Source organism: Musca vetustissima, unplaced genomic scaffold (assembly GCF_032173495.1).
Source record: "Musca vetustissima isolate MV318-11 ecotype Yass unplaced genomic scaffold, APGP_CSIRO_Mvet_v1 utg25319, whole genome shotgun sequence".
NCBI lineage: Eukaryota > Metazoa > Arthropoda > Insecta > Diptera > Muscidae > Musca > Musca vetustissima.
Window position 1 is genome coordinate 14,415 of NW_026888583.1, and position 15,309 is coordinate 29,723.

Genomic DNA, 15,309 nt, shown 5'->3' on the forward strand with positions numbered 1-15,309 from the left:
AGCAAAGCTGGTGGAGTATTCGTCAGTCAATGCAAATGGAAATTGCAAAGATAATAATTCTAAACGAAATAATCGTAAAGTATTCAAGATGAAATAGCAAAAATAAACATTAGGATTTTATAATCCACAGAGGGGTTTCTAAAATCAAAGGAAAAATGAAAAACTAAATGGAAAAAATAAAATATTTGATTTATAAATAAATGTGAAGTATTAAAAAAGAAATAGCTAAAATATTAAAATAAGCATTAAAATTTTAAAGTCTTAAAAGGGTTGTAAAATTAAAAAAAAAAAAAAACATATATAATACCCTTACAATATAGTCGAGTAGGATATAAATAACCCAAACTAATACCGCTCTGTCTTTATGATTCCCATGCTTTAATTGAACTTCAAAGAGTCAATTAACAAAGAACTGTTTCCCATTTCTTGAACACTTCCTTTATATTAGCCATAAATTATAATAACGAAAACAATAAATTTAACAATACATATTTTTTAAATATCCTCTTATAAAATATTTGTTGTTATCCTCTTGTATATATATATATATATATATATCTGTACAATTTTATTAATAATTGCTTTCCATTCTTTGCCTTTTCCTATCTTTACAGCTAGCATTTTTCCAATTTCCTTTTTTGTGCAGAGCAACTAATAAAAACAACTATCAACATGTCCATCTCTGATTTCCGCAAGAAGAAGTTGTTGTTCTTGTTCAACGTTTTCTTTGGTGAGTAATGGATTTTCTTTTATCTGCGCTTGTGTTTATTTATTTTTTTATTTTATTATTCTTATTAAAACTTGTATTGAAGTGAAGTCGGATGGAGGGAATATGGAACAAGGTGATCGAATCGGAATTAGTAGGTTACTAAAGTTGATTAATTAGAAAATCTTAAAAAGAATATCAGAAAGTTATTGAAAACTTAATGGCTAAAAATTCAATGTTAAAGCTTAGCAACTCGGAATGTTTGCCAATATTGCGTATACGTAATTTGAAGGCAACATATATCATCAATCATACGCCCCACAGTTTTTGATGTTATTGAATATATTGTGAACTCTCGATAATGTGAACATCTAATACAGTGAACACTGGATAATGTGGACTAATTAATGTCGAAGTAGTTCATATTTTCGAATTTCTTCACATTTTCGATTCGACCAGTTTATTTACCGCTTATTCCCTGATTTTTTTCAATACTTTAATGTGAGTTTGAGTGTTCACATTATCAAGAGTTCTCTGTATTTTAAAGAATAAATAGGATGGAGTGTAAGTTCAATTTACTACTCACTTTTTCTCGAAATATCCACCTGAGTCCCAATGAAGTATCTATATATTCCTGCTTCGGATAAAATCCTACGTCAATTTAATCTCCTCCGTCTGTTGAAATATCGATTGAGTTCGTAATAATTCGGATATAGTTTTAAAACATTTGCACATACATTGCTATTAGTCTTAGAATGTCAGTACAAGTTCTGATATAGCTGCCATATACCGTTACCCCTTAATTAGTACCTATAATTTGGTATTTTGAGTTCTCATTGGATCTCCAGCCCTTTCACCAAAAATGTACTATGGCATAGCCGTCATAAAAATGTCCCGATCGATAAAAGGTATTTTGAATAGAAGGTTAAATTTCTTTGCACTTCGGTTCTGAGAAAACCGAAGACCTAAGCACAATTTTCATATTTTTAAGTGCCTAGTCGCATTTTTCGACAACATATTTTTGATAAAATTTAACATGAATAGTTCTTAGATTGATTCAGTAAGAAAAGTTCAAAAGTCGGACGGGGCCGACTATATGATACCCTTCACCACTTTAGGTACATAGAAGATATGTTCATATAAACGATATCCTGTCGATAGAAAATTATGGAATCGAACGAAATGTAGTATGTAATCTAAATATATATTTAAGTCAATTCTTAACAAATTAAAAATAAATAGCACACCCCATGCTAGACTCAATTCAATAAATTGTGCAAATTTCGCGTGCATGAATGAGAAATAGCCTCTTTTGTGCACCATTCATATACACTTGGACGAAAATATATATGAGAATTATATCTAAATCTGAACCGATTTCAACAAAACTTAACATACAACATTCTAGATTCAATTTACTATATAAAATTTCGTCTCCATCGGACAAGTAATGGTAGTATGGTCTAAAAATCGGGCATGAATATACTTGGGAGCTATATCTAAATCTGAACTGATTTCAACGAGACTTCGCACACTTCATTATAGACTCAATTCAGTGCGCTATACCAAATTTCGTGTAAATCGAGTGATATGTAGGGACTTTGGTTCACCATATACATTAAATCGGAAGAAAAATATATATGGGAGCTTTATCTAAATCAGAACCGATTTCGACAAAACTTCGCACACATCGATCTAGACCCAATTTGATGCCCTAAGATCAATTTCGTGTAAATCGCTAGAGTAATTGGGGGTGTGCTACACTATATATACATAAAATCGCACGAAAATATTGTTGTATGGTTTGTTGCCATTTTAAAGGAAACTTCATAAAGCCTCTCTCATAGAAATCCTGCTCTCTACTTGTAAAAAACTCTAGTAGTTGATTATCAGAATCCTCCCTAGATACCTAGCGTTGTCCTGGTGGAACACGACACCTCTCCTGTCTGGCCGTTTCTGGCCAATTGTAAATGGTTTAGAACAGTTTTATGGTCGATCTTTAGCTCCTGGGCGATGTTACAACTGCTAACATGCCCGTCTACTTATATTATTTCTCCGATTTTATCGACATTTTAGACGACCGGCCTACCTGTGCGAGGTGCATCTTTAACATTCAAATTTTCTGAATGGAATCTACAATAGTAAAATTCCACATAATTGACATCTATCAGTACAGCCATCTGGCGAAAAAATAATGGATTTATTTTTCCCCAACTTAATATATGGGAGCTATATCTAAATCTTAACCGATTTCAATGAAACGTAGCTCACAACATTATAGACTCAATTTCATGCGCTATGCTAAATTTGGTATCAATCGACCATATGTTGGGAGTTTGAATGTGAGCTAACTCTAAATATGAAGCGATTTATACAAAACTTCATATAGGTCAATGTGTACTTAATTCAGTGCGCCATTGGGTGAACTTTTGTGGAATTGGACAAACCTATATATGGGAGCTACATATAAATAAGAACCAATTTCTTTTTTAATTTCAATAGGGCTCATCCTTAGGCCAAATGAGTGGGATGTTACACATTTCATATCATTCGGATCATAAATGCGACCTGTGCTTTGTTTACAATTTAACATGCACAGACGGACGTACAACCATAATTCGACTCAGAAAGTGATTTTATGCATATTTTCAAAAGGAACCATGGGTCTATCTCATGCCATTTTGCACAAGTTAGAACAGACCTGAATACATCTCCAGGGAAAGTTCAATTCAATTTGTAAATTTTCTAATAAATTCAGTCGTCCCTGGGAGCCTGCCAGCATATTTCCCAATCGCTCGGAGGCACGTTTTTTTTTTTTTTTTTTTTTTTTTGTTATTTTTTTTTTTTTTTTTTTTTTTTTTTTTTGGTATAGGCAACTTGTTTCGTTCCTATTTTTCTTTAAGATTTCTTCAGTTTTCGGAAGAGAGGAAATACAGCAAGGACCAAGCCTAGCTGATACAGGGGTTGAGGCATAAATACGGTTTTCTTTTTGGCCAAAAACTCACACACAGTCATCGCTGAGAGCTGATCCGCTATAGTAATGCTCAATCCATGATTAAATTTTCCACAATTTTGTGCCATAGGATTATTGGCCAAAGGATCTGCAGCCGAAGAAAATAGGGAGCAAAACCTTTACATTTGACCGAACTCGTTTTTTGTTGTCTTGGCCCTTCTTGATGTTTCCACTGGGAGATAAGGTTTTGGCTTTAATCTCGTATCTTGGGCGTTGTTTTTGCTCAAAAGTTCGCAATTTGCAACAATCATAATATTCAATTAAAAGTCCTCAAATATTGCAGATTACAAACGAAATTCTTTATTTTCAAAAATGTGTTCTTACCTAATGAATTGTGTTCTTACTTTATTTTCCAATTCCACATGTTGCGTATACGTAGTGAAATGTATCTTAAGTAGCACTCATACGCCCCATAGTACACTTAACCTTACTACAAAATGTTGATAAAACCCGTCATAGTAAATTTAAAATGCTTGGGCACATCTATATTTACAATCAATACTTGGCATCTAACCAAGTAAATGTTTACTAGAAAGCTAACGAAAATATTTATTAACTACCCTAACCTCAGAATTTTGTTAGGCTATCAATGAATTTATGGCTGTCATTATTTTTTTATATATTTTCTTTTAATTTTCGTTGCATTTTTTAATATTGTATCCACTGGCGCCAGATATGTCTCTTGGCATATGTTGCGTATTGGTAACATGAATACGTATACGCTTAACCCTACGGTCAATAACCAAAAAAGTATACGTAGATCAATAACCGTGGTACATTTGTACCCATCCAAAGATAGCTCTGTAACTCATTAAAAAATTGGACTATCGTGAGGTTTTTTGTTTTAAATTAGTCTATGCGGATCTGGTCTAGATGTAGGAACTCAAAATTATATATACATTAAAATAATATATATTTAAATCCATTCTTAAATGATAATCTATCTAAAACAATCATAGTAAATTCGTTATAGCTTTCGAATGGGTTAAGCTTTTTTAGTTATTTTTTTATTGGGATCTTATTTAGGTGTTCCTCAACCCCTCTGTAAATTTTGGTGGCCCTAGACAACATGCGGCCATCAGGGCGACTCGTGGAAGTCAGAAACTACCCTAGTTTTCCTTTGGTATACAGGGACTAAAACAATTATTATTGCCAATTATTCACATTTTATGAGTTTAGAGATTGTGATTGGCACATTTTTAACACTATTTAATACTTTAAAACGTTATTTAATGATAGTTTATATATTTACGCCAATTTAGGATTGTAATAAATCAGACTAATTCGATTATAGAAAAAGTTTCAGGCCCAATATGAAGAATAATTGGATAATTACGCACAATAATCATTGTTGTTGTCCCTGTATACCAAGGGAAAACCAGGGTAGTTTCTGACTTCCACGAGTCGCCCTGATGGCCCCACGTTGTCTAGGGCCACAAAAATTTGCAGAGGGTTTGAGGAACACCTAAGTAAGATCCCAATAAAAAAATAACTAAAAAAGCTTAAGCCATTCGAATGCTATAACGAATTTACTATGATTGTTTTAGATAGATTATCATTTAAGCATGGATTTAAATATATATTATTTTAATGTGTATATAATTTTGAGTTCCTACATCTAGACCAGATTCGCATAGACTAATTTAAAACAAAAAACCTCACGATAGTCCAATTTTTTAATGAGTTACAGAGCTATCTTTAGATGGGTACAAATGTACCACGGTTATTGATCTACGTAGGTAATAACTTCAAAAAATTGTAAAAATTATATATATGGAAAATATTTATAATTTTTTCTTCGATTATGTGTGAAAATACCTCAAGAATGATTCCTCAAAATTTTATACAAATATCTCCATTATTAAATATTTTACAGCATTTTTATTCAAAAAAAGGTACAAATGTACCCGGTTATTGACCGTAGGGTTAAGTGTACTTGAAACCAATTGGGAACACACTCTCACATCACCCACATACATGTTTTTAGAAATCCTCAAAGTAACACAACACACAGCACTTATTACCCTTTTCAAAGGCCGCATGCATTTTTGTGTGCAATCTACAATATTTACTTTCCTTTTTAGCAAATAGTCTAGCCAGCAATTGATACTTAGACATACTCGAAGTAATAATCCTCTGGTATCCTCTCAAACCAATGTATCAGAAAAATATTTAATTACTGCACTATCCTGAGCCAAGCTGTGTTACCACATTGGATTTTTTCGTCCTACTTTCATAATTGTTTATCTGCTAAATGTTTGTATTTTTCCTAACCACTGTAGTCATTTGCAGCAAGAATTGGTCTTGACATATGTTGCGTATAAGTACCATCAAAACGTATTCGCCTGAGAATACTTGAAATCAGACAACTTTTGTTCACCTTTTTACATGTCATACATATAAAGGCATGTTCAAAGTAACAATTTCCTACAGCACTAGTTTTTCAAAAGAAATACATTACATTTTGGCCCAGATCCGACAATAAATACTTAGACACCCTCAACGAAAAAAATCAATGTTTGGCACTAACTTACGCTATATTGGGTGTTACTAATGAGCCGCAAATTTTTCAGTGATTTTTATTATATTTTCTTAGGCTTTTTTCCAAACACTTTTACCTCTGTGGCAACCAATAAGTCCTGTGGCATAGGTTGCGTATTAGTAACATCAATATGTATACGCCTGAGAATACTTGAAATCTCTTTAGGTCAGCCTTTACATTACATAAAAATGTGTTAAGACAACTTCAAAGTAAAAGTCCCACAGGACTTGCTTCTCTTTCAGAATACAGCCAGAAATTTTGCGCCAACTCTTTTCTTTCAAAAAAAAAAAAAAATCGCGTGTCAATAAATACTTAGATATTCTCAAACTAAAAATCAATAATCTGCGTTCGTGCTATTTGTGTAAATTTATTGTTCTTTTCATTTTGTTAGTGGCTTCTTTCCATTTTCGTATTTTTATAGATACTGTGTCCATTTGGCAGCCGATATGAATTCCGACATATGTTGCGTATAAGTAACATCAATATGTATACGCCTAAGAATACTTCAAATCTCTTACGGTCACCCTCTGCAATTCTCATAAATGTATTCAGACATCTTCAAAGTAAAAACCCCGCAACACGTATATGCAAAATTTACCAAATGGTCTGGCCCTCAATAAATACTTAGACATTGAAAGTAACAATGATTACTTGACATTCTTTCAAACCAATGTAGAAAAATATATTTATAAACTACCCTAACCTGAGATCGGTTCTGTTAACAATGAATTTATAGTTGTCAACGTTCTATTATTGATTTTTTTAAACATTTCCGTTTTCCTTTTTATAGAAAAACTGTGTCCATTCGCAACGAATATATATCTTGCCATATCCCGCGTATTAGTAACATGAATACGTATACGCCTAAGTACACCTGAAATTAATTTTTATCCACCATTTAAAGTTCACATAAATGTATGTAGACATCTTCAAAGGAAGAAACTAGCAGTAATTAGTTTTCATTTTGGCTACACCACACAATATTTGTAAGTCTAGCCATCAACAATTGTTAAAGACATCCTATTTTGAACCGAATCCGATAACAGTTATAAAGTGCCTTAATAAAATTTTTCAATTCAATATTCTTTGAATTTTTTGTTTTACAAAAATAATTAAACAGATAATATTCCCGGAAATTAACACCACATTGATGGCATTCATTATAATTGCACCATACACATACATACAGCATATAAATAACTCCCCAAACACATACTGCATACATACATTCGCCATCGACTGACAACTGCTGGTCTAATTAATGCAATAATGATAGAGATAATCCATGGCTAAATATACTGCCATGTAAACACCAATGTCATTGTGTCATTAAGTGTTACAAATTTATGAACACGCGTGTGCACACACACACATACATTCACGTCACATCCTTCGACGCCCATCATATGTGCAACCATGTCGGTCAGTTATGTTTGGCTGCACTAATGGTCGGTCAACAATTGAAAAATTGGCGAAATGCAACGCGACGCACACTCCCCAGATAATGAAATTCATAGCCACAGATGTGAAATTAATAATTTATTGATACATTAATTGGTGCAGAGTTATGTGCGGTGGTGTAAGTGTAAATGTGTGTGTGTGTGAGTGTTGCTATGTGTTTGTGTATATGGTGTAATGGTGTTCCTGGCAGATATTATGGTGTGGTTTGGTGAAAGTTAATTTCATTTCATTTTCCCATTGACAATATTGTGGTTTCCGCAACGGAGCTATATATATATATCCTCTCATGTGTAAGTGACAGCTGAAAAATTCTTGGACAATAATGCAGAATGTGGCTCTAGCCTCTCAAAAAACATAATGGTCATAAATTTGGCAATAAAATAATTGCAAGTATTTTTTTTTTACTTTAGATACAATTGAAAAGGATATAAATTGTAATTGACTGCGTTTCTCCTTTCATTGAAATCAAAAATGTGAATTGATTTTTTATCGTGTCCGGTCCTTTTCAAATGCATTCCAAGTAAGATGCCTACACATTTTTTTCTTCTACCCATAAATCTATTAACAAACAAATGACAACCTTCTGCTTTTGGAAGCCAGCCAGCCTATGGCCAGACTATTTGCTAAAAAGAAAAATGCAGTTAATAAATTTTGTCGTTCGGATCAGGGCCAAAATGTCATGCTGGATTTTTTTTTCAATGGCAAACAAGTGCTCTGCGGGATTGTTACTTTGAAGATGTCTAAACACATTTATGCGCAGTGTAAAGAGTGACCAAAAAGTGATTTCAAGTAGCACCCTCATGCGTATACGTATTGTCGGTACTTATATGCAACATATGTCGGAATTCATAAAGGCTGGTACAGTGCTTAAAAAAATAAACGTAAATGTCACAACAAAAATCAACACCATACTATCAACAAAAAATCATAGAATGCCAACATAAATCCACGATGTCTACGTATTTACTGATGACCAGGCTATTTGTTAAAAATGAAATAAATACTTTCGAATTCGGGTCAATATGTCAGGAATTTCTTTGGAAAATAGGTGCCGAGGTAAAAAAACCCTATAAGACACATTTGAGGGATACTTAGGCGTATACGTATTGATGATACTTATACGCAACATATGTCAAAAGACATTTTGCGTGCCAATTTTACAGTGTTTGAAAGAAAATATTAACCAAAAAACTAAATAAAAATCTATAGTACCCTAAATTCATTAACAAGATTGCCATTAAAGGATGTCAAATATTGATTGTTGAATTGGTAAAAAGAAAAAACCCTAATAATTGTTGAGGTAATGCCAAATATATATTGAGATTCGAAATTATGACTTCTCCCATAAGGAGGGAAAAGTTTCCCTTTATTAAAGAAAGGACAACATTTTAATTTACCTTTACAAATGGCGAATATGTTTTTGACATATGTTGCGTATAAGTAACATATATATGTATACGCCGTAGATAACTTGGAAGCACCTGGGAAATATTGGGTTGGAAACATAGAAATCCATTATTTTTTTCGGCAGATGGCTGTAATGATAAATTTCTCGTAAAGTATCGATCAAACAATTTCAGATTTATGTTCGTGGGAAAAGTGACATTTCGCAGTAAAAAACTTTTTTCTTATTGGTGAAATCAGTTGTGAGTTACATGGTTTTAAAAATTAAGGTGAACAAAGAGAAAATTTGGTACATGTCACAGTTTTTCTTTGACAAAGGCGAAAATGCAAGCCAAGCGGCTAAAATTGTGAATAGTGTTTGTGGTTCCGATACTGTAACAGCCAATTATGTGCAATTTTGGTTTCGTAAATTCCGTTTAGAAATTTTTGATGTTTTGATTTTCTTGCATTGCAAAATTTCTTTAATGATAAAAAATCGACTACTAAAGTTTTTTGCAAATAGAGAGGACTTCTATGAGGGAAGCATTATGAAGTTACCTTTAAAATAGCAACAAGTCATACAACAAAACGGTGCATATTTGGGATATTCCGAAGCATGTTAAACAAAGTCATGTAGTTTATATAAAAATAATAGACGTATTTGTTCCCAACCTAATAGCAACAGAAATAAATTTTAATCTATGTTGCCTATTAGTAACATCAATACGTATACGCCTAGGAATACTTGAAATCTCTTTAGTGCACCCCTTTACATTTTACATAAATTGCTCTCGATATCTTCAAAGTAACAATCACGCAGCACTTATTTTCCAAGGTGATACTTTGGATCGTATCCGACAATATTTATTTACCTCTTTAAAAAAAGTCTGGCCATCAATAAAAATATATAAATCCTCTTAACCTAGCCAATGTTGGATTTCTAATGAATTTATGATACCCACAATTATTTTATTGACTTCTTGCTACATTCTCATAGTTTTTTTCAAGCACAGTGACCATTGGCCGCCTCGAAGTCTTTTGACAATTGTTGCGTATTAGTAACATCAATACGTATACGACTGAAATCACTTAGGAAATCCCACTTTTAGACAAGACCCTTAAAATTGATAACACATGTTTTTAGATATAATCGAAATAACAGAATGCATCCTGAAATGTTGTTCTAATCCGACAATGTTTATTTGTTGCCAAAATTTTCTGACCTTTAATATATTTCCCTGAAAAATTTTTCACACTCTTCTAACTAAAAACTAACTAAAAATTGTTGCAATATTTCATATTTAATTACACAGTATTTTAATTACACAGTATTTTCCATTGCCAAATAACTTTATGTGTATTGGGAAATAATTTCTATTACACATATTTTAAGTATTAGGTTATCCCATAAGTTTCTTCAATTTTCATGTCGATTTGCATATCCCATCTTGATCAAATGCCTATGAACCGTTGTCTTGGGAATGTTAGTGTCATCCACTATCTCCCGCACACTATATCGCGGATTTTCAGCGAGTACAGTCTTGGGCGGCTGCTGCGGTATTCATCTGACAAATCAAAATGGCCCGCTCTAAATTCCTCAAAGCAATTGTGGACGGTGGTAATGGTCGTAGTACAACTCCTGTAAACGGTGCAAATCTCGTCTGCAGTGTCCTTTGCACTATTGGCTTTGTAACCAACGAAACTGGAAGCTCTGGGATGACTGAAGCCGATGCCATGAACGGCTAAGAGATAAGCCTGCATGTTTATATTAGCATAGCCAGTCAGACTCATAGCGTGGCGCGGAAGAAAAATATGGGACAACCTAATATGTGTGAATATATTTTGCAGTATGAAATATTACCCAAACTTCCTATTGTTTCCACCATCCTCATTGCAGAACTATTTTTTCTGTTGCAATACTTGCAAAGGGAATATTCAATGAAGGCTAAATTATGTATAATTCAAATAATAATAAAGTAGATATATCTACACATCAGGCACATATGTGCATGATAGACAGAATAAAAAAGAAATATGTGTGTTATTAGGCTATGAGGATGTCTGTATTAAATTTCATACTTATTTTTTCATAAAAGGTCATAACTAAGGAATAAGCTATGGACATTAAAAACTCGATGTAAAATTTAAATGAAATTTGAAATATAAAAAAAATATATTTTTTTAAATTTAAATATTAAAGCGGATCAAAGGGAACTTGATTTTAAAAATTGGAATTTAGTATGGAAATCATGTCGGACCATTTTGCTGAAGTCGAAGTACTGTGGATTTCTTACTATTTTTTTATTTTCCCCCATTTTAACACAAAATATACTTTTTGTATAATTTATTATCACATCATGATGGTTTAAGAAAAAACGACATTCAAAATACTACTCACCAGTATTTATAAACAAAATTTACCGCAACATTTATCATAAAACTCTTAAGAACACACTTCAAGGCAAGCAGGACGATTACTTTCTGGCATGTCCACAGGAATGTCTTTGCAATTGGTAGCATCATGAACTACTCTCTCTTTTACCGTTCCACAAGGGAAAATAATCCCCACGTGATTTATGCCATGGCGAAGGCGAGGGGAGGGGTCTAGAAAGAAAAACAAGAGAGAACAAATTGTTAATACAAACCAAAAATACAAATTTGTAATATAAATTAGAAGTTAAAGTATAAACGTAGAACAACACTTTAGATGTCAACTTGGGACAAGGATTTTCATACATTTTAGCATTAAATTCAAAACCATAAAAACAGGGATTAACAATAAACACTTGGGAGTAAAATAAAATGTACATTGTGTAGAATTGCGATATTTTGTACGCCTTTAAAAAAACCCCTGAAAAAATATTCTTTAAAAAAATATTCTTTAAAAAATCCACGCCTTGTAATGACCCCTGAAAAAATATTCTTTAAAAAATCCACGCCTTGTAATGACCCCTGAAAAAATATTCTTTAAAAAATCCACGCCTTGTAATGACCCCTGAAAAAATATTCTCTTGAAAAAAATATTCTTTAAAAAATCCACGCCTTGTAATGACCCTTGAAAAAAATATTCTTTAAAAAATCCACGCCTTGTAATGACCCTTGAAAAAATATTTAAAAAAAATCCACGCGTTGTTTAGACCCTTGAAAAAATATTCTTTAAAAAAATCCACGCGTTGTACAGACCCTTGAAAAAATATTTAAACAAATCCACGCGTTGTACAGACCCTTGAAAAAATATTCTTTAAAAAATCCACGCCTTGTACAGACCCTTGAAAAAATATTCTTTAAAAAATCCACGCCTTGTAATGACCCTTGAAAAAATATAATTTAAAAAATCCACGCCTGTGAAACCTTAAAAATATTTTTAAGAAATTCAGATTAATTTTCTCAAGGACCATCAAGGCTATAGGCATGGATTTTTTTAAGGAACTTTCTCCAAAGGAAATTACAGGCCTTAAGTTTTAAAAAACTCTTAAACGTAACTCCCTCTTTTCCAATAAATTCCATTTCCAAAATAAGCACAGTTCCCTTAAACAATTTGTCGTTACAGCTGTTACGATTTGGCAGAACTAGATATTACTGCCAAACGACTGACTTTAATTTTTCTCTTGTGTCGTCCTCCCAACAAAATTGAACAATAGCCTAGTAAATTATTCATGTTCGCACAAAATATTTGTGACCTTCTGTTAACAATTGACCCGAAATTTGGCGCTCGTCAAATAACCCAATTTACAATGCTTAATAGGGGGCTAAACGTTAAGTGTCGCACAATAAAAAAAGAGACAAAAGCAAAAAATGTAACGAAACGATATTCAACAACCCAAAACTTTATTAGGCCACTCTAGCATTTTTAGCCTAGCAGAGAGGAGCGAAAACGAGCGAACATAGGGAAAAAATATTGAAACACTCAAATAAACACACACACCCACAGAGACACAAACATGACGATGTTGCCTACCAACCAACCGACCAGGGATAGTTATAAACAAACTGGCGTACTTGAAAAACAAGTCACTTCCGGCTGTTTGAAATACATAACGGATACAAAATGACAGCTGCAACAACGATGGCGACAGCGAGGTAATAAAGCTTGGTGTTTGGCGTAAAAAACAAAAAAACGACCGTTCGTTGTAGAAATAATAGAGAATTCAGCCAAACATTATTACACTCCACCATAAGCGCCAATTTAAAAACGTAGCAATAAAAGGACAACAACAACAGAAAATATTGTTGTACTCGCGCTATCGCCTTTAATAGCGCGTACATGCCTAATAAAACCATTTACACATAATTTTTCAAAAAGCCAGTGGGATAGACACATTTTTTAGATGAAGTATTAGAGATGTGTAAATTTTGGGAATAACCGGTTGGAAGTTTCGGAGCAAGAGACAATGTTTTCGGAAAATCTGTCACCCCGGCCTTAGGAAATTTAAATTGATTGGACTTTAAGGATAACAATTGCAAAGAGTTGGTGCAATTTAGCTCGAGATTGACTATTGTTGTATCACAAGATTCTGATTGCTTTATAGTTATAATCAATAAATAACAGGGAACCAGGTTAAACCAAATATATTTCACATTAAATACTTTGGTCTATTCTGAGAAAGGCTATAACAGAAGTGACCGTTCATGGACCAATAAGATTAAATAAGTGCAATGGAAAATATAAAGCATAATCGGCCGATCATTGCAGGGGCCTTTTAACACTTATTAGCTCTGATAGTATCGCTATTTCCTATTATCTAGTCGTTAACTAGTTACATAATTTAACTAAAGGAAAAACAAAAAATATGAGTCAGTCGATGTAGCCGATAAATATATCCCCTCAGCCTCGGTAATTATTATTCGGAATTACAGTATAAAATTATAAAATTTTTAATTATTCAAAATTGTAACATCTTGTGGGGGAGGGATCAGAAATAATGGACCTACATAAATGTATATTTATTATAGAAATTCATTTCTGTCATAATTAGACCTCACAATACCGAGCTAACAATTTTTGCCAAGGGCTCCGATATCCGATTTTCCGAGATATATAGAATAGAAAACCCCATCATTAATACCCAAATGTCGCCTTCTACTAGCCAAAAGGAAGAAGGAGGAGATAAGCTTCTATCCTTAATGCTCCAATGTCACCAACAGGCGCATGATTTTCAAAAAAAAAAAAAACTTTCGTTAGTATTTTGAGTTTTTTCCGAATCCGATAAAATTTCCGAACTTTTTGAATAAACGGTAATTTTTTTCAAATTTCTGCAAAAAGTACTTTGTGCCCATTTTCGAATGTTTTATTTTAATATTGTGCAGAAAATTGAAAATTCACTCAAAATGTCCCATTTCCATACTTTCTTACATTCGTTGTAAACGATTAGTTGTAAACAAATTCGAATGTTCATTCCAATTTTATTTTCAGCCACAATTTTCCAGATTTCTTCACACAATACTGTTCCAATTTCGTGACAATTCGGCATCAGAATCGGACACTTGTGCAGAGATTCGTTCCGAATTCGCAAACAATTGGAAAACACGTTAGCTAGGTATATAATCTTCGCTTTATATAAGGTATATGTTTTCATAGCCTTATTGCTATTGTGCTTCATCGATATATTGGTTTTAGACCCATGTTTGTTTGGAGCAAATCCATTTCAGACAATTTGAAGTCGATTTACAAATGTCTGGCTGGATGGTTGGTGCGCACGATAACTCTCGAAGGGAATAATCGATTTCATCCAAACTTTACACATCTTAATCCAAACTTAGTTTAAGTTCGAAGATGGGGAATATCGGTGCACTCCTTCTGGTCAAAATTGTGCTAAAAATTTATTTTATATATTTTATAGTAACATGCAAACGGACTATCCGATCATAACGAAACGTTGTACAACCTGTTATCTTTACCACGCCTAGATCAAGTAGGAAGATGGGACCCATTGGTCTACTCATTCTAGTACCTCCCCTTCAAAGTTTCAAAAATTTCATTTGTACAACTTATTATCTTTACCACTCCTAGATCAAGTAGGAAGATGGAACCCATTGGTCCACTCCTTCTGGTACCTCCCCCAAAGATGGTCAACATTTTCAATATTATATAAATCCAATAGCAGGCTAATGGAATGGACCAAACTTTGCACAACCTAGATCAAGCCTAGATCAAATTTGAATATTGGACCCACTGGTCAGCTCCTTCTGGTACCTCCTCCATAA

The 15,309-nt window shown here is 33.1% G+C and overlaps 1 protein-coding gene across 1 annotated transcript in view; it reads left to right on the forward strand.

Annotated features, from left to right (window-relative positions):
- The first annotated feature begins 623 nt into the window (after positions 1 to 623).
- Positions 624 to 15,309, forward strand: part of LOC133336418 (calexcitin-2) — a 59,307-nt gene continuing 44,621 nt past the window's right edge. Inside the window, exon 1 of the mRNA XM_061544712.1 lies at positions 624 to 730. Coding sequence (XP_061400696.1) covers positions 673 to 730 — 58 coding nt within the window. The 5' untranslated portion in view covers positions 624 to 672. The remainder of the gene's footprint in view (positions 731 to 15,309) is intronic.